Source organism: Microtus ochrogaster, unplaced genomic scaffold, assembly GCF_000317375.1.
Source record: "Microtus ochrogaster isolate Prairie Vole_2 unplaced genomic scaffold, MicOch1.0 UNK1, whole genome shotgun sequence".
NCBI lineage: Eukaryota > Metazoa > Chordata > Mammalia > Rodentia > Cricetidae > Microtus > Microtus ochrogaster.
Window position 1 is genome coordinate 39,984,937 of NW_004949099.1, and position 20,483 is coordinate 40,005,419.

A 20,483-nucleotide genomic window follows, 5' to 3' on the forward strand; every position below is an offset into this window, starting at 1 on the left:
GTTGATTTTCTTTCAGGGTCCTTAGTGAAAACCATTTTAAAATTTCATTGCCAGAGTTAAAATAAGAGCTTTCAAAAAGTTGTTCTTCTGAGCCAAGCATTCTCAAATGTACAGAATCATTACTACAAAGGGCACTGAATCAAAGTTAAAGTAGAACAAAACAAACTTCTTTGTTCTTATTTTCCTGCCATTCTAGGGATTTCTGCACATATGCCGTTCTGCTGGGTATTCCCCAATCCTGGTCCCCCTTTGAATTTTTGACTTCAGAGTCATTTTGGTTCTAAAAGAAAAAGAAGAAAACTGGTGTCTTTTAATGAGTTTTCCCGCTATATTTATGCACAATACAGTATTTTTTCAAATTACTTAGAAATCTTATTGAAAATGTTTTTAAATTTATTGAAGTATACTTTACAATCATCCTACTTCCTCCAACTTCTGAATTTCTGAACCTTCCAAAATAGTGCCACCATTGAGAAGCCAGCATTTAAATCATGAGCCAGTGAGGGATATTTTGTCTTCAAGTCATAGCAACGCTAGTTACCTCAAACTAAGCAACATGCCTATCACCTGATAAGCTGCTGCTTGGTTCCCTGTGGTGGGAACACGTGGGTGTCTTGCTAAGTTCCTCACATATGTGGTTCATAGTCGTATCACAACTGTATGCATCAGCTTTCCGAAACTTACTCAACTTGTGGAACAAACTTCATTTCCCTTGACCAGTATCTCCCCCATTCTTCCTTTCCTTGTTTTGTGTTAGCTGTTACTCTGTTCTGTTAGCTCAGCTTTTCTAGACTGTCGACTCCTCCTTCTGGACAGTGCTCCAGGAGCACCAAGAGATGCTGCGAACCATGGGCAGTACTTGCACACTATAGTTTTTCCTACTCATACATAACCTGTACGTTTTCGTCTTTCACCCAAGGGAAGCACTGTGACTTCTCTTTGGCACATCTGAATTGTCCCTTCACTGGTCTCAAACTTTTAGGCTACTGTTAAGCAAAGCAAAAGCTATTTGAGCATACTGTGTTTCTGACATTTGATCTGACAGGGAAACTACCAACTGACCCATGGGCAGGTTGAATGCCCACTGAATACACTGGTCAAGGGGGCAAGTCATGTCCTAAATGGAACAGTATATTATGGCGTGACACTTCATCTTGTCACTTTGAATGGCAGGCTACTGAAAACTTGTGGATTATTTATCTCTGGAATTTTCTGTTTGATGTTTCTAGACCACAGTTGATGGTGGGTAACTGAAAGCACAGAAAGGACAACCACAGATGAAAGTGGACGCTGCCCACCTTTCTGTGCTGTCCTGCCTGAGCCTTCCAGATACATTCATGTGCACAGAAGCATGTTGTAGCGAGTTCTCCTTTTTATACACAGACACTTTCCATGCACACTGTTCCACATCCGGCTTTTGCACTAGGACTGCCCAAGGGGTCATCTATCAGTCTAGAAAGCCCCTTTGTGTCTTTGCTGTTGTGTAGTGATGCATTGCAGGTTCTTGTCCCTCCCCTAGTAGCAGGTATTTCTTCTTTTCATTGTTAGTAGCATAAATAACACTGTGCATGAATCATGGAGTAAGCATGTCTGTGGTCGCAGGGCACATGTACTCCACTCATTATTCACAATGCCAGCTCCTGCTCCCTGATTTATCGCTTTACCAACGGTAATTGGGGCTCTGCTGTGGCGACATGTGTTACATTTCAGAGCCATGCCAAGGATCAGGAGGAAATCACAAGAAAGCAATCCTAACAAAGGGCTTTGCAGAGAAGTTCAGTGTGGCCTCCCATCCTGTTACCCTCTCCCTCCACCTTACTCAGCTTTCCCTTCTCTTTCCTCCTTTGGCTGCTCCTTCCATGAATATGTTTAATGTCATTGTTAGCAGTGACCACACACATGAAGATTGAGATCATAAGTGTGGGAGAAGAGGAGGATTTTGAGTCTTTAGACGAGAGATAATGTGCTGTACATAACAGGAAGTTTTTAGACCACCTGTAGTTAAGGCAGCCTGCATGCGGCATGGTGTTTTGTTCTTGTTATAGCAGCTACATTGTGATTTAAATGAGTCAGTAGAATGAGTCATTTTTATAAAAGACAGCTCTTTTTTTTGTTGTTTGTTCATTTGCTTTGAGATGGATCTCAGTATAGCCCCAGCTTTCCCAGGACTCACTTTGTAGCCCAGGCTAGCCTTGAATTGGGGATCTTCCTCCCTTAGCCTCATAAAGGCACTTGTATGCTATAGTACAGTCTTGTGAAAAACACTTGCTGAGTATTCTTTTTCTGCACATGTCTACATATTTGTTCATCATACTTGTGACATGATATACAAGTACTTGTTTATTCTATTTCATTCATTTTTTTCTACTGTGGTTGTTACATTCATTATATTTCTACAGTCCATGATAAAAGCCAAAGATTGTCTTATGAATATTATACATATATGTGTGTGTGTATGTATGTGTGTATATATATATATATATATTTAAATAAAAGTCACCTCTTTGTGTTATCATGAAAGACATTATTCATTAAAACATGGACAGGAGAGTGGATTGTGAACTGTTCTGTTTCTTTTTTTTTTTTCCTTTTTTGCGATTGTATTTTAATTTAGTGTCCCCCCCCCCCAATGCTCCTATATATCTCTCCATGCTTTCCTTCAAATTCAAGGTCTTTTTCCATGAGTTGTTATTGTATGCGTATGTGTATTTGTATACATATATATCCCCAAATATAACCTGTTGAGTACATATAATGTTACTTGTATGTAGGCTTTCGGGGCTAACCTTTAGCATTGGACAAACAATTGGTGTGTTGTTCCTGGGTCTTGTTTTTTGAAAGGGAGTATTTGTTCATCCTTGGACGGTCAGAATTAGAGCGTTTGTTCCTTGCAGTCTTTGCTGTGACCCACTGCTTATCTGAAGCATGCCCATTGCCAGACTCTGCTCTCTTACACGGAATATTTGGTCAGACATTTCAGAGTCTTCTTCTACTTACTCTGCTCACACATTCTCTACTAGTTCTTAAAAATGTGTATGTGTTTATAAGACACAGTGGTGTAAGTCACTTTGTTAGCATAGTACTAGGGGACTCTATTAAGTTAGATGTGTTCAGATAATGTTTTAGAGTTGATGTTTTGGTATATACTGTTTAGTTATTTGAAGGTCTTACTGTTTTCTAATATGGAATACCATTTCAAAAATAGATTATAAAATAGTTTTAAATTCAATCTGAATAAGTAGATAGCCTCTAAGAGACAACTACATTGAAAGATAGTACTCTTTGTATTTGTAAGAGAATTCTTATAAAATCCAGGAGTATCTTTTTTTAAAGTATGTAAATAATGTGTACAGTCTTAATAATGGGTGTTCAGTCAAAATATCTCTCAACCAACATTTATCCTTCTAAGAAAAATATCGTGCCTCAAAAAAAAAGAAAAAAAAACTATTGACTGAAAAAGTCCTACTTGAAACAGTATCACACATCTGCTTGAGATCAGTTGTATATAATATCAGATGAGTGTGCTGGATATAAAATGATTCTTGATTTTGCTAGCTGTCTATCTGGTCCAGAGCAGGTTATATCAGCAACAGTGAGTCAGAATCTAAAAATAAAGATGGCCACACGATAGCTGTCTAATGAAGTTATTTTATGTGCAGCTAACTTAGTGCCCTGAACTCTCACAAGGAAGCTAGAGTGTTGGCAAGTCTAATGTGGTTGAGACCATGTGGGGTCAAGGCTGGTCCCACCTCTTATCTGTGTCACCCAGCTTATGTAACAAGTTACCGAAGCCTTTCTTCTCTTGTATATAAAATGAGTAGATGTGCTCAGTTTCAGTGCACATGCTTAGCATTTGCACGTCCCCGAGCCTAACCGTGGGTAGGAAAAAAGGAAGTGAGGGGGAAGAGAGCAGAGGAGGGGAGGAAGGAGAGCACCGTTCCCCACATCCACATCTGCTCACAGAGCTTATGCATTCGTAGGTTGCGTGTGAAGCACGGAGCAGAATGCCTGGCACGTAGAGGCACATAGCGCACTTTTGCTATTGTGGTTGTCCTGAAGGAGTAGGGCTAATATATTTTCATATGTGGCAATAATCCTTTGTGTTATATTTTCTTTATGAATAGATTCTGGAAACCAAAATGGAGGAAGCGATGATAAATCCAAGAATTCTGAGAGAAACTATTTAAATATTTTACCTGGTAAGTATTATTTTATTTTAAATCATTGCTTTCTTATAGTCATACGCATTAAAATAGTAGATTTGAAACATTTATTCTTACTGTGTGCATTTATAAAATGTTTGGCCATATATCCCTTTGAAACAGCACTTGTATCTGTATAATATACTTTCACAGACGTTCTCCAATGTAAACCTCATTTTTATACTAGAAATTACTTACTTCCAGATCCCCAAAATGTTAGTTTCACTTAAGTCTCATGATTTTATATTTCTAATGCATTGTTTCTTAGTTACTAAGGAATGAGCTGAGAAATGTTTTTAGCTCTAAAATATAAGCAGTAGCACGCAGAGATGAACGTGGTTGATCTTGTAGTGAGACCATTTGACGTGGAGTCTAGTTCACATCTCCCCTCATGTCTTTCTGCCTGTGTCTGTCTTTCCTTCCCTTATTGCTATTGGGCGTACTTAACAGCTGGAGCTCAAGCTCTCCATCTTCCTGCCGGTTCTTACAGCCATTCACCTACCAAGGCACCACGTGACCCCGCATGAGCTCTTAAACACAGTGGTGGGTTTTACAGTCTTAAAAATAGCCCTTCCTTGATAGTTTCTGCCCTGTTTTAAGGCAGTTTCTCACATTTCCTTCCTCAGATCTTGAACATGCAGGCCATGTCGCTAATTTAAGAAAGTCATTCCCTTTTCTACATTCATCAGATTGTGGTCATCGGCCTCCGTTTCCTCCCACCTTCGCATCTCCTGCCCTCGCGGATAATAGTTAGAGCCACCACAAGCTGTTCCACCCCTTTGTGGGGCAGGAGACCATTCATCCATTACTCTTCGTAGGCCCTGAGTCATCACACTGTGGCTTTCTAGGAGTGTGTTGGCTGGTACTGGTTTGGAAGTGCCTATATCTTTATTGTTCTATTTCTTTCCTTCCTTTCAAAAAAGCCTGTGGGGGCTGGAGAGATGGCTCAGTGGTTAAGAGCATTGCCTGCTCTTCCAAAGGTCCTGAGTTCAATTCCCAGCAACCACATGGTGGCTCACAACCATCTGTAATGAGGTCTGGTGCCCTCTTCTGGCCTGCAGGCATACACAAACAGAATATTGTATACATAATAAGTAAATAAATAAATATTAAAAAAAAAAGCCTGTGAGTTAGTATCGTTATTACCAATAAGCAAGGGGTGGTACACCTCACATCTGAATTAGGAAAGGAGTTTTAAACCACCCACCACTGACAGCTTCTATATTTCCAGCATAGCCAAAATATTGACAGGAGATGAAAAGTATCTCATCAAAACTTATTATTATCCTGAAGAAAACCAGTTGTGTTCATATACTTTTTTCAAAATTTAATTTTTAATTTAAAAATTTTTCATACAGCATGTGTTTACTCCTACTCCTCTCCTGTTAACCCAGGAACAGTTGTTTCTTTGTTATGAACTAGGTCCTTAGCAGCTGATGTCATCTAATTTTCATAACAGTTTTGTAAAATAGCAGTTTGGCCTTATTTCCACATTTCCTGCACAAAGCACCAGGTGAGTAAGTTAAGTGGGTTTGCTGTCTCACCTGGCCAGAGTGCTGGAGAGCAGCAGATCTCCCTCGCTTCCAATCTAGAACCCTTCCTACAGTATCTCAGTCATTTTTACCACTGCCAGCACCTGGACTGACCCCATTTTATTAACGGGTAAAATGAGACCAGAGGCAAGTCATTTGAGGTCAAACAAAGCAGTGCCAGGTTAGGGATTAGGAACACCTGACTGGCTCACTAAGCCATTCCCCCTTCCCCCTGCTGGCCCACAGCCCAAACCCAGAGCTGGGAGTCCCTCCCGCTGCACTAGCAGACACAGCACAGGACCCAGAAGATCACTGCCTATGTGGTGACTCCTTGCTGACAAGCAGTCCCTGTCTCTCATAGCATCTCCAGATGGTTTCCTTTTTACTTTCTCTTTGACTAGCTCTTTTTATATCTCTATCCCTATCCTTTGTTCGTGTTCTTTTTCTAGTTCATTTGTTTGTAAAGAAGAGATTTTGCCCTGGTCCTATGAGAGGCATCTTGAGGTACCCCTTATATACACTAGTAACTAAAGATGTTAAAGTGCAAAACTATATTATGTACTTTATATTTTATTACATTTATTTAGATGTGTGTGTATGTCTGTGTCTATATTCATGTGTGTGCACATATAAAGATCAGAGGATATAGTAATATCTTATTTGTAATCTAACAGGTAAAATTTGCCTAAAGATCAGAGTGCAAAGCTAAGCCACTAATTAGCCACAGAGGCCAGGCCATGGTGGAGCACACCTTTAATCCCAGCACTCCCAGGGAGACAGAGGCAGACGGATCTCTGGAGTTCAAGGCTACCCTGGGCTACATGAGAATGAATCTATCTAGAAGAGAAACAGAATTTACACAAAGGTGATCCCAGCTCTTAGAATCGCATGCCTTTAATCCCAGCACTAGGGAGGTGGAGACAGGAGTGATATGGCTGGGCGGAGAGAGGAATATAAGGTAGGAGAAGTCACAAGCCCAGAGCAGTCTGAGGATTCGTAGAGATAGATGGATGTGGTCTGAGGTTTTGTAGAAACAGCAGCAGTCTGAGGATTCAGTCTGAGTATGCAATCTAAAGTTTTGTAAAGACGCATTGAAATGTCGTAGAGGGAGATGCCATCTGAGGTGTCATAGAGACAGCATTCAGTCTAAGGTTCCTTGGGACAGGATTGACCTTCTTGCTCTGAGCATTGGTAGAGATAAGAACTCTAGTTGCCCGTGGCTCTGCTTCTCTGATCTTTCAGCATTAATTGCTATATCTGACTCTGAACTTTTATTATTATGACCAATTAGAATTCTTGCTACAGGAGGACAACTGTGGGTGTTAGTTCTTTCTTTCCTCTACCATGCGGGTCCTGGGGACCAAGCTCAGGTCATCGGTGTTGGCAGCAAATGCCTTTGTCTACTGAGCATCTAACCTGGCCAAAGTACTTCTATAAACTATGTTTTCTCAAACACATTTACTGTCTCATATAAATACTGAAAATAAGTACATATATCTTACCTTTCTGTATTCCTAGATTGATTTATTTTAGATTCTAATAAACAAAATACCATAAGTATTCATAAAAGGAAAATGAATTTTATTTTTTAATAATTTATTTATTTTTATTTTATGTGCATTGATGTTTTGTCTGCATGTATATCTATGTGAGGGTGTCAGATCCCCTGGAACTGGAGTTACAGACAGTTGTAAGTTGCTATGTGGGTGCTGGGAATTGAGCCTAGGTCTCCTGGAAGAGCGGCCAGTGCTCTTAACCACTGAGCCATCTCTCCAGCCTCAGGAAAATGAATTTTAAAGCATAAAGAGGTTAGTAAGTAGCCAGATAGATGAACCTATTTTGTAATATTAAGCCACTGAGTTTTTATTAAGCTTTTAAAGTTATTAAGATGAATTTCATATATACATGGTAATTTATAACATGTTCTCAACTGTTTTGATAGTTGAATTTTTATTAAATTAATTTATTTTTTAAAATGATCTTTTCTCATTTTATATACCTATCCCACTCGAATTTTTATACACTTTAAAATTGTCAGATTTCAATGAAAAGACAAATGAAACATTTATATATGAGTTTTTTTTAAAAAAAATTCTACCAACTTTACAAGTAAATAATGACTACTCATCAGTTTTGTGTATTAGTATTGTGCACCAGAATATACTCACCTTCACATATTTTAAACCATGTTTCCCTCTAGCACGAGTCCCAATGGGAGGTTGTATACAGTTTGTTCTTGATAACACAGTACTAATGTCTGGATAGATGTAACAAAGCCAGCAAGATATTTCTCCTTTGCCTGAATTATCAATCAACTGTAAAGCAGTGGCAGCATTGACAGTACAGTAGAATATTGCCCAAGGTGAATTTCTGTCCTGCAAGGTAGACTATCTTAATGTTGTGAATTAAGATCTCTCTCTATTGGTGTGTCCATCTGCTCAAGTGGTCCTGTATCCCAGCCATTACTAACTGCTGCTTTTCCTTCTGTGGTGTCCAGTGACGGCTCCATGTGGGCTTATGGGTTGCTGTAGTGATCAGTCCTGTAATGCCAGTTTATTTGGAGGACTGTCATCTGTCATGTTGTGGGTTGTTTTTTACTCTTTTGACTTTTATGTCTTTTAACTCTTTGGGGGGGGGGGGCACCACCCAGCTCCCAAATAAAACACATGGAGTCTTATTCTTTCTTATAGTTTCCCAGCCTAAGCTTGGCCTGTTTCTTGCCAGATTTTCTTAACTTAAATGATCCTGACTACCTTTTGCCTCTGAGCTTTTTCTTTTCTTACTTCTGTATATCTTACTTTCACTCTTACTCTGGGTGGCTGGCCCCTGACTCCCTCCTCCCCTTGTTCTTTCATTCTCTTCCTCATTTTTCCTTCTATTTATACTCTGTTGGCCAGCCCCACCTATCCTTGCTCCTGCCTTTCTATTGGCCATTCAGTTCTTTATTAGACCATCAGGCGGTTTAGACAGGCAGAGAATCACAGCTTCACAGAGTTAAACAAATGCAGCAGAAACAAAAGTCACACACCTTAAAATAATATTCCGTAACACTGTCACTTGCCCTGAGCTCTCTGTGTGTTTCCCTCATCAATTTAGGGACTTCTCCAGCAGGTTTGACTTCATAGCTGTGCCATTATTCTACCCTGGCTGTTGGTAGGGCCTACTAAGTGTTTTTAAATACAAGTATGTTAGGTTTTAAAACTAAAACTCTAATATAATTAGAGGCAAGGGTGAGGACATTAGCAAGGGCTGATTGTAGAAGAGTGAAGTAAACTTCTGGGCAGACAGGGCAGAATTTCCACTGAGATGTGTGTGTGTGTATATATATATACACACACACACACACACACACACACACACACACACACACACATTGATTTGTTAAGTTACTCATTGACAGAATAAAAGCTGTTGAGATTTCCTTGGCTATTAAGCTATATAAGCTATATAAGAAAAATAATGATTGTAAGAAGCCTGGATTTTACAGTTAAGAAACACGATTCCAGAAGTCCATTTGAAACACTCATCTATGCAGTCAACAGATCTTTATGGAGAACTTTTCTATGTGCTGGAGATGGATTATTAAGATAAGGAAGGCTCTCATTAACTGTGAGCCATAAACAATACTCTGTTTAATATAATCTGTGTAAATAGTAGGATGTCATTGTTAAGAAAAAATAAAGCAGAATGGTAGCGAAAAATGTGACAGGTGGAGGGGTCCTGTGTTGGAGAGGATTGTCAAGGAAGGCCTTTCTAAGAAGGTGGCATTTGATCTGAGATGTGACCTGTGGAGTCCACCATATGAAAACATCGGAGAAAAGCCTTTTAGCATCAGCCTGGATTGGGAAAAAGCTCCATGGGTTTTTAGGGCTGAACACAGGCTGTGTGGCTTGAGCAAAGAAGAGAGATGAGGCGAGGGGGTGTCAAAGAGAAAGGCCTTGTCTGTGCTCTGTCGGCCTTGTGGGTCATAGTAAAGAGCTGGCTGTTCCCAGCTGCTGAGTGTGTAAGTAAGAGAGTGACCCAGTGTATTGGAATCATTTTGGACCAGTAAAAGAAGTAGGTTTGTAGTCAGGCAGAAATGGGAACAAAGAGAACAGTGGATGGGGATAGATGATGGAGAAATGGAAGTAAATGCAGTTTCTGTATTTCTGGTCTGAGAGGCTGATAAACAGATTGGCAGTCAAATCAGTTGAGGCACGAGAGAGCAGACTTAGGCTGCAGGGAGGCAGGTAGCCAAGCCACACATTTTCACATGTTAGACTCAACAGTTTATGTTGAGTAGAGATTGTAAACACTCATATACCTATTATCCAAGGGCTTACTTCATACCACTTTGTGACCCTCTTGACACACCAGCTCTTATCTCTTATTTTAATTGTTTTCTCTGAGAATAAGAAGCAGTGATTGTATTTGCTTCCTGATACAAAGTCAACACTTTGGCTTCCCCCATGGTTATTTATAAAGCTGTGGACGAGTGTGATCCAAGCTTTTGAAATCATGGCTATGTTTGTTGTTTACAGGAGAATTTTATATTACACGTCATTCGAATCTCTCGGAAATCCATGTTGCTTTCCATCTCTGCGTGGATGACAATGTGAAGTCGGGAAATATCACTGCTCGGGATCCTGCTATCATGGGACTCCGAAATATCCTCAAGGTTTGCTGTACCCATGACATCACAACAATGAGCATCCCTCTCTTGCTGGTGCATGACATGTCAGAGGTGAGCGGAAACCGTGGCCTTCCCGAGTGGCCCACATAGCAGTCCTGTTAACATCTACAGGGTTCCTTCTAATGAGTGGACTTTTGTATCTCCTGTCGTTCAGCTGAATTCAGTGACTTATAAAACAATGAACAATGCTCCGAAGACTATAGTGTTGCTTGATGTTAGTAAGCTTGGAATTCTAGAGAATCTTTAGCTTTCAATAAGAAATGTGTCCTCCAGCCTTTCTTCTACCACCCTTCCCCTCCACTTCCTCTTCCATCTCTGGTTTTGCTTTAAGAAGCAGTGGATTTACCTTCGCAGTTACTGTGGGGTGAGTCACAGGTGACTCAGTGGGAGTGGGGTGAGGGAGATGGAGTCGTGACGGATTTTCCGGGAAGCAGACTCCAGAGACCAGCATCTGGTCCAGAGGTGCAGATCTGGTTTAGTGTGTATGTTCACTGGCATATATGCATACATTATCTAGTCAGCTAAGGTCATATTAAGTTACTGCCCAGTGAGTCCAAAGGGCATGTAACCCACATTATGTGAGGGTATACAGCCAGGAGGGCAGCATGTCGAGGTAGTGTGTCTGTGGACAAAGGGCATGAAGCAGGCAACATCCTGGGCTTTAGCACCAAATTAAAGGGTCTCCAGTTAGCTGAGACTGCATTATGAGTCATCTAGTGTTCCAGACTCAGGTCTGCTCAGACAGCCACAGGAGGTGTTGGAGCTTCTCGTGTTCCTTGTCTCTTAGTGACACCACCTGAACAGAGACTGACCCTCAATTTACACTTGCCACTGGTCAATGCTAAGATAAGTTTGCATTTTCTGAATATGCATTAGTAGGCAATGGGAAGAAACTTTAAAGAGCAGAAAGAAGCCATTTTCTCAAGGATATGTCTTTTTGACAGTACAGATATTACCTTATATGTTGAGATGGGGCAAAATCGCTTACCTGTCTTATTAGGTGCTGTGATTTACTTGGCATTTTTAGTTGCACGGAGTTTCTGTCGTTGCTTCCCTTTGGCTGTCTTCCCTCACTCATTTGAAAACTAAGTATAGGGAAGAAGTTGTAGAAATTAAAGTCTGAGGTTCAACCTCAAATAAACTAAAGGAACATATGGGCTGCAACCCATGTGTATGCAGATAAGTCCTTTTGTGGGAGTCCACTCTGTAAGCAAATGAGCCTTCTTCAGGACAAGCAGACACAGAGCTGCCAAGCAGGCATGGGCGTTTTATTTGGGTGATGAATGAAGGAAGTGTGGGTATTTTATGTATATATTTCATTTATTCATTTGATATAGTCTTGCTCTGTAGCTTTGGCTGACCTGGTACTCATTATGTTGCCCAGGCTAGACTCAAACTCATGATGTGATCACAAACCTCTTGCCTCTCCTCCACTGTACCAAGATTACTAGGGTGTGAGCCCCTGCACTAACCAGAGGGATTAGTAAAAGTTGTATGCTGTGAAGATTTAGTGAAGGAAGCTTGGTTATTTGATGACTGTTTTGGTTAGGGTTACTATTGCTGTGATAAAACACCATGACCAAAAGCATCTTGGGGTACAAAGGGTTTATTTGGTTTACACTTCAACATCACTTTTCATCATTGAAAGGAGTCAGAACAGGAGCTCAATCAGGGCAGAAACCTGGAGGCAGAAACTGATGTAGAGGTCATGGATAGGTCAGTACTGACTCTTTCCCCCTGGTTTGTCAGCCTGCTTTCTTATGAAACCCAGGACCACCAGCCCAGGAATGGTACTGCCCACAGTGGACTGGGTCCTCCTCCATCAATCACAAACTAAGAAAATACCCTACAGGTTTGCATGCAACCAGTTCTAATGGAGGCAGTTTTTTAAATTGAGGTTCCCTTCACTCAGATGACCCTAGTTAGCTTGTGTCAAGTTGACATAAAACTATCCAGTACAAGACCACAAGTTATTACCAAAATAAAAAATAGTGCAAATGTTTTATTATAGAAGGGATTATAGGGAACTAAGCCCCCATTCAGACTGATTGTATTTCAGAAGGCCTCATTTTAACCTTGTAACCTGTATAAACACTGTAATAATCAGTTCCATCTAAGTGAGGATGCTGGGTGATTTCCAGCTTACACTCTAGTCTGGGGTCTTTGCTCAGTGAGCACGTTGTGGTTTTAGTCCAAAGGATTGTTTTCCTATCCTGCGGTGGCAGCCCCACACTTCCCTATTCTCACTAAGCTCACGCTCCAGCCTCACTCCCCTGTGTGCCATCAGGAAGATGGACAGTGCTTTGTAAAGCTTCATTCTGTGGAGACAGTTTCAGAGGTCCTCACCAACTAGTCATCTCCAAAAGGTCCCTAGGGAGTGACACTACAGTGGACTCCTGCCACAAGGAAACATCCACACATTCCTGCAGCTGGATTCCTGGTTAACCAGCTTATAAAAATGGTTGTACGTAGGTGGGAAACAACCTCAAAAACAGTTTCCAAAAGTCACTCAGTTCAGATTGACTTCCAGACATCTGATACGACAGGGTTCCCTCTCCCACAGCATTACAAAAGCTGCCCTTCAAGCTGGGACAGCCAGCTGCAGAACATTAACTTTGTTTCGGAAGTGTCCAATTTAATTCACAAAAGTAGATTGAGCCACAGGCCTCCCATCTGCTGTATTTAAACATCCTTCAAGGTCGGGAAGTTTATTCGACAAACTCAGATGGCACAGCCCAGGATATAGAGGTGTGGGGTAGGTTTTGTGCAGGGATCCCAAAGTGTTCTCAGATGGTGTTTCTCTTCCTCCGGCAACCAGGATTTCTGGATGTGGGTGCCACACATTAAGGTGTCAGAGTGATGGTGAGGTCTGAAATAGCCCCTGATAGCCCTGACAGACAAGAAAGCTGTGGAATTATTTGCAGCTTAAAAAGAAAGAGGAAATGGAAAACAAGGCAGCTTGGGGGTGGGACATGTTGCTTTTTTCTATCTGTGATCTAAAGACACTGTCCTGTTGGAGTCAGGCTAACCTAAAGCGGTTGGGTCTGCAAGTCCAGAACTCTGTGTTCCCTACTTTGTTCACTGTTGACTGCTGGAATCCTTTGGGGTTGTGGCTTTTGTAATTGCATTAGAAATGAAGTGGTTTTGAGTACAGCTACATGGTGTATACAAGCATTATGTTCACAGACTCAGCACCTCTGTAACTCATACCCAACTCATACGCAGAACAGAACGTTTCCTGTACCCTGGAAGCTGCTTATGAACTCACAGCTACTTAAGCCCTTTTCCATGTAAAAATATCCCTAATTTTCACTTAAAAGCGGGGTCTAAGGACTGGGGAGATGTCTCACTGAATAAAGGTGCCTCCTACTGAGCCTGACAACTCTAGAGTGACCTCCAGAACCACATTAGTGGCAAGAAAGAACTGATTCTTGATAAACAGATGAGGGGGAGCATTGAGGAGAGAAGTGTTGAGACCTGTCTGAAATGTGGGTCATCAGGTCCGTGTCTGGAGTGTTTGGCTCTCGTTCCTCTCATTCAACACTAAGTTTGTGAGGCATGACCTTGATTTTGTGTTGTGCTTGTGGGTTCTTCTTTCTCATTGTTATATAGAACATGATGTGGTTCAGCTGTAATTAGTTAGCCTTTTTTCTACTTAAGGACATTTGGTGTTTTCTAGATTTTCCTTTTGTTAAATTTAAACCTCCAGTCAAAGTCAAGAAGTTGATTGTACAAACTCAGACGGCATAGCCTAGGATGTAGAGGTGCAGGTTGTACAGGGTCCCGAATCACTGTTATTACTGTAATGCTCCTGTGAACACCTTCTACTTCTCTTTTGGCAATTCTGTCATAAATAAACTTAGAGATGTGACTATTAGTTAATGGGCATGTTTATGATTATCTTTGACAGATATGGCCAAATTGTCTTCCAAAGTGGTTGTAATAGCCATGCTGTATTTTAATGTGAAAAGTAAGAAACAAGCTGGGTATGATGGCTCAAGACCTTTAATCCCAGCACTTTGTAGACAAAGGCAGATGGATCCTTGCAAGTTCAAGGCCTGCTAGGCCTACATAGTGAGATCCTACCCACTTCCCCCAAAAGAATCAAAGCTGTGTGTTCACCCTCTGCAATGGCTATAAAATTTATTTATAAGAATGTTTCAAATATCTCAGGGGCACGTACATGAGAAAAAGAATAATCTTGTATTCCAAATATCTCAGGGGCACGTACATGAGAAGAAAAGAATAATCTTGTATTCCTTTACACTGCTGCGTGAACTTATATCTCGCTTCGAAGACATGGAGTGGAACCTAACATGACACGTTGAGGCTTAGGCTTGGTTTCATACCTGTAATCTTAACCTTCAATAGGCTGAGACAGGAGGATTGACAAGAGTTTGAGACCAGCCTGGAATGTGTAGCAAGATACTGTCTCAAAATGTAAAAAAGAAGCCGGGTGGTGGTGGCGCACGCCTTTAATCCCAGCACTCGGGAGGCAGAGGCAGGTGGATCTCTGTGAGTTCGAGGCCAGCCTGGTCTACAAGAGCTAGTGCCAGGACAGGCACCAAAGCTACAGAGAAACCTTGTCTCAAAAAACAAAACAAAAAGTAAAAAAGAAAAACAAAAACTCCAGTAGTTCAACTTTAATCCTAATCCAAAGATTCAGGTGTCCATGTATGGGCATTACTTTTAGATAAGAGGATATTTTTCTTATTAAAATCACAATTGAGAATTAATTTCAGTTTTAACTCTTTAGAATCTATTTTGAGTACAATACCTATTTATGATACATAGTATAATAGCATGGCCCAGTTTTCTGCCTTGGTTCCAAATTCCAAAGTGTGTCATTTGATCTGTTAGCTTTTGTTGGATTTCCAACACTGTGCACTAAGGCATTTTGCCAAGACTTAGTCACTTTGCCAGTATATAGGACTTGCATTCCAAATTCTGTTGCTGCTGCCTATCCCACTAGGTCTCTATCCCATCTACAACAATATATTAAAGATTGTTTCTGGGAGTGAGCTTGTGTAACCTCTGGCCACATCCCATGGTAACAAGCAGTGAGTCATGTCTTCTCGTGGCCTTCTGAACTTCTGAAGGCTCTTCTTTTAGGCCAAGGGCTTTTTGGGGGGGGTATTTAATCTTTTAAATTTTGTTTTACATGTGAGTGTTTGGCCTGCATGTGTGTCTATGCATCATGTGCATGCCTGATCCCTGGGGAGGTCAGAAGCAGGTCACCTGCAGCTGGAGGTTCAGGTGGTTGTAAGCTGCCCTGTCAGTGCTGGGAGTTGAACCTGGGTCCTCTGCTAGAACAACAGGTGATCTTAACTGCTGAGTCATCTCTCTAGCCCACTTAGGGACTAGTTTTTATCAGGAAAAACTAAGTGACAGAATAAGAAAACTGGCAAACATCCAACTTATTTATGAGATGGGAATTGCTATGTAGATACATGAGAGATTTGGGGAAAACATTTAGCTGTCTAGCATTTCTTTTCAGACTTATAGTAATAAGCAAGAGCCGGTTAAAAATATATTGTAATGACAGTGTGACTTGTCAGTACATTAGATTGTGTTGAGACAATAGCCTGCACCTCATAGCTGTGCTGGGATCATGAGTCTTCTAAGTAAGCATCAATGACGTTGTCAGTTCACGCCATTCTGAAGAGTTCAAAGTTCCTAATTTGTCTCACAGATATTTGTTTTAGGCCATATATTAATTAATCATGTATATAAGCAGTAAGGAAACATGACATAAATGGATAAAATGTTATGCTTTTTGGACAAGACGGGCAGGGAAAAGATATGATCGCTTTTCCTTTATACTCATGTGCAATGCATTGGATTCTCTCAGCTCCAGATGCACTGCAGTCTCCCATCCATCGTTACCACTGTTACCCTGATGATCATGTGTCTGGACAGCTTGTGCTCTATACATTGGTGTCAGCTGACCATTCAAAAGCCCTCTACTCCCAACTCGCAATTAGTCTTTTTCCTGACCTTTACGTGGTGTTGATAAGTTGTTCTTTAAGTTGTAAAACAAAATACAGTCTGGTGGTGCATTTATATATGTAAAACAAGTGCTTCATTAAAATCGTGATGATTCATTCAGACTTTTGCTTTGGGGTTTCAAAAATATTGTTTGCAGTAATAGTTTACAGTAATGCAAAAACTCAGTTATGCCTTTGATTCATTCATACATGTGATTTTTTGTAGATTGAATAATCTATTTGATAATATAACTTTAATTTTTTTAAATTTCATTTTACATTCCAACCACAGTTCTCCCTCCCACCCCTCCTCACACCTCATGGGAGCTGAAGAGAGGGGTCAGCAGTTAAGAGCACTACCTACTTGTGATTTTTAGTAAACATTTATTGTCATAAGTGTAAGCCCTCGAGGCATGTAAGTGGCCAGGCCTTCCCCTGGGCCCTCCAACTGCCAGGTTCCACCCACAAAACACTCTAACTATTCTAAGGGGGCTGGAGTAGAAAGTTCAAGTTCAGGACTTGAAATCCCATCAATCCCTATCTTGGAAATCTACACCTTGGAAAACTCACACACACACACATACCCCGAGAAACCTTATATAAAATAAACCTTGCCTTCTGCTCAATTCTCTGCTGCTTCTAGCAGAGGTAGCCACACACTACCTTTCAATAAATCTTTTCTGTGAGGTTTGTTGCAAGGTGTGACTAAGTATAAAATATTCTGGATTCCAAAAGTTTAAGAAACACCAAAATTAAATAGCAAACAAATTTATAATTATGAAAAGATTTGTAGAATGGGAAGATAATTCTTGTAGCAGTGCAAAGAAATAAAATGTAAAGTGTTATGCTCACTAACTTGCTATGGAAAATCATAAGGTATTGGCATAGTCTGGTATATCCATGTGTGTATTGGCTAAAGATTAAAAGTCAAAATGAAGAAAATGTGTACATCTCACTCATTAGGTGTCTGTAAGCTACTTGCTTATTGCCATTACTTCAGTGATAATGTAGTATATGGTAAATTAAACATTTTAGTTCACTTGCAGTTATTTTACAACTTAACAGAATTATCCATGCTAACATTACATGTTTATTTGGTACAGTAACTATGTCACTAGCTGACTTTAGAATTAATTACCTAGGAACATTCAAGAATATGTTCATCTTTAAGTCCTGTTTGCTAGGCTCATTAAATCAACTTGCATTCTATAAGTATAGTTTATTGGGTAGAAGCTATATGTCTAAAAACCAAAGAAATAGAGTTGGGATGATTATCATGTTAGCCTGGATTTATCTGAAATAGGAACACTCCATATTACAAATAAAGATCTGATGATATGGGTTTTGGTTTTTTATAAAAATTTTGCTGAAAACATATTTTTGTGTGTGTTTTTAGGAAATGACTATACCCTGGTGCTTAAGAAGAGCAGAACTGGTATTTAAGTGTGTCAAAGGTGAGCATAGCCCATGCTTAGCAGCTACTATGTAAACCTCATCCCCTTATTGAAAGAAGAGCAAGCCAAAGGAATGACTCGAAAGTTGCCTCTGTTCCTGGTCCTTCAGAAGATGTTTAATCAGTCAAATATTTCATAATAGACTTGGTAATTTTATCTTTATCAGTTACAAAATAAACAGATGTCTAGCCAATCGAAACAGAAGGATATCTGGGTACTGTATTAGTATTTCACGTGGTGCTGAAACAAAATGCCAGACAAAGTCAAATTCAGAAGGGTTGTATTTTGACTCAGACTTTGAGGTTGCAGTCCATCCCGCAGGGAAGACTGGCTGCAGCAGTACAGCATGTCACATTTCATCTGAAGTCAAGAAAGAGGTGCATGCTGGTGCTCGGGTAGCTTTCTCTTACTTCTGCAGTCTAGGAGCCAGCCCATAGAGTGGTCCACCCCACAGACATGCAGAGAGCATCCAGGGTGATTCTGGATCTCGTCAAGCAGATGGTTCATATAAACTACCACAGATGCTGTTTACACTTTGCTGGTTCTGACTGCTCTTGGTTGCTTTTTATTTTCTTAAAAAATAGAGTGAAATACTATATTAACTTTTCATAATCTGTTTTATCTTCATTCTGTGAAGGTTATGTAGATCTTTGAGCATGTTGACAAAACTGCTAATCCCCTCTGGCTAGAGAATTGGAGAGTGTGGGCCTTTATCTGTCCTAGAGGCTTAGCCTTTCCTTTGGCCAGTGGCTCCCTGAGAGGTCAAGACATGAGGCCCCACAGCGAAAAACCCTCTCATCTTAGTAAAGGAGCTCTTAACACAGCAACCTGTTGTCTGTTTTAGGTTTCATGATGGAGATGGCTTCATGGGATGGAGGAATTTCTAGGACAGTGCAATTTCTGGTACCACAGGTGTGTTATCTGAACAAATCCCACCCCAGTCCATAGCAGTATCATCTGAGTAAATTCCACTCCAAACTAAGGTCTTCTAAGATATTCCTCAAAGACACAGCCAAGTACCTCCTTAAACTCTTCCATATACATAAAGCATAGCTTCCTTACTTTAAGGGGAGAAGTATATTTGGATGCCATGCGACACTTAGTGTACTCTCAAAGACCTGAGCACCTACCTCCTGCTATGAAGATTGTAGAGGGACACAAGGAAGATCATTAGGAGATGATTCTGAACTCTGTTTTTCAAGACTGAGTCTCACCTTTGCGGACCTGGAACTCACTCTGTAGACCAGACTGGCCTTGACATCACAGAGATTTACCTACCTCTGCCTCCCAAGTGCTGGAATTGAGCCATTGATAACCACTGATACCATTGATACCTGTAACTGTTGATACCTTCAACAGTTCTGAATTCTGTTTAGAACTTAGCAAAGCTAGTGGAAAACTAGTGCCGTTGATTAGGAGTTTTTGTAGTAATCAGAATCTTTACTTGACATGTCTGTATGTTGCCAGAGGGTTGGAACTAGAAAAACACACCAAATCTATGATTACTAAATCAGTCATGAAAGATAATTTTCACATAATTTATATCCCTATCTAGATTGAGACCCACATTTTAAATATTTAGAAAAAATGGAAATGTCAGTGATGACCTAACAAGTGCGAACTTTTTCTCTTGTTTTCCTCTTACAGAGCATTTCTGAAGAAATGTTTTATCAGCTGAGTAACATGCTCCCCCAGATCTTCCGGGTCTCCTCAACTCTCACTCTGACATCCAAGCACTAAACCCTAATGTGCTAAACCCTAATGAGAGCATTTCTCACCTCTCTGGAAGCAAGAACTATGCTGGAATCCTGTCAAGCAGAAGGTGCCCAGTGGAACCTGCAACTCAACCACCTGTTAAGTTATGATGGAAGATATCAAATATTCCAAAAATGTGTGTATTTTGCAGACTAGAGATCAGCTCCCAATTGAAGCATTTTCTCAGAAAACCCTTCATAAAATAATATCTCTTTTTTTACTTGTAAGTCCTCTCTGAATGATAATGTTAAAATGTTTACCAAACATGGACACTTACCAGCATGTTCATTATAATTCCATGGAGCCCTCTTGACTTTCTAAGGCAAGAAGAGTCATATCAAATACAAGCATAATTAGTCATACATTGTCAAATCAGAATTTGAATATACATTGTAAGTATATGTTTCTTTGAAAGTGTTTTTTTTTAAGTGTTTTTGTAGTAATATAAATACACCAGACAAATGTACTTGTTTTAAATTCTCCTGTTTCAAACCCTGGCTTTTAATCTACTCTTTCTAAGGTTGTATAAATTAGAGTCGGAGAAGGCTTTGAATTCTTTACTGCTGTCTCACCTTCCTTCTGTGACCTTACCCCGTCTATTAATAACATTTCGTGGGCTGGGAAACTGTTCTTCTTAGCCAGCCTGATGTAAGTTAGTCTAAACCTGCACCTGGCAGCATTACAGTGTTCAGTAACATTGACACCCGGGGTCGTTTTCATGGCTCCGTTTTCCCTAGCTTCTGTTCTGTATCCATTCTTCTACACCCACTTCGGTTGCAGAAACTGCATTCAAATTTCTGTCCCCGGTGTTTAGCCTCCTTTATCACAATTGGCTTTTGGTGCACTCTTCCCTCAGAGGCGCTTGTCATGTGTCCCATGTG

General features: G+C 40.4%; 1 protein-coding gene across 3 annotated transcripts in view; it reads left to right on the top strand.

The window, feature by feature from the left end:
* The window catches only part of CUNH12orf4 (chromosome unknown C12orf4 homolog), a 37,618-nt gene extending 17,458 nt beyond the window's left edge, over positions 1-20,160 (top strand). For all 3 annotated transcript variants that reach the window (XM_026788250.1, XM_013353076.2, XM_026788251.1), the window contains exons 10-14: positions 4,125-4,199; positions 10,255-10,457; positions 17,790-17,847; positions 18,692-18,759; positions 19,495-20,160. In XM_026788250.1, the coding sequence (XP_026644051.1) occupies positions 4,125-4,199; positions 10,255-10,457; positions 17,790-17,847; positions 18,692-18,759; positions 19,495-19,587 (497 nt within the window). In that variant the 3' untranslated portion in view covers positions 19,588-20,160. The remainder of the gene's footprint in view (positions 1-4,124; positions 4,200-10,254; positions 10,458-17,789; positions 17,848-18,691; positions 18,760-19,494) is intronic.
* Positions 20,161-20,483: the final 323 nt, after the last annotated feature.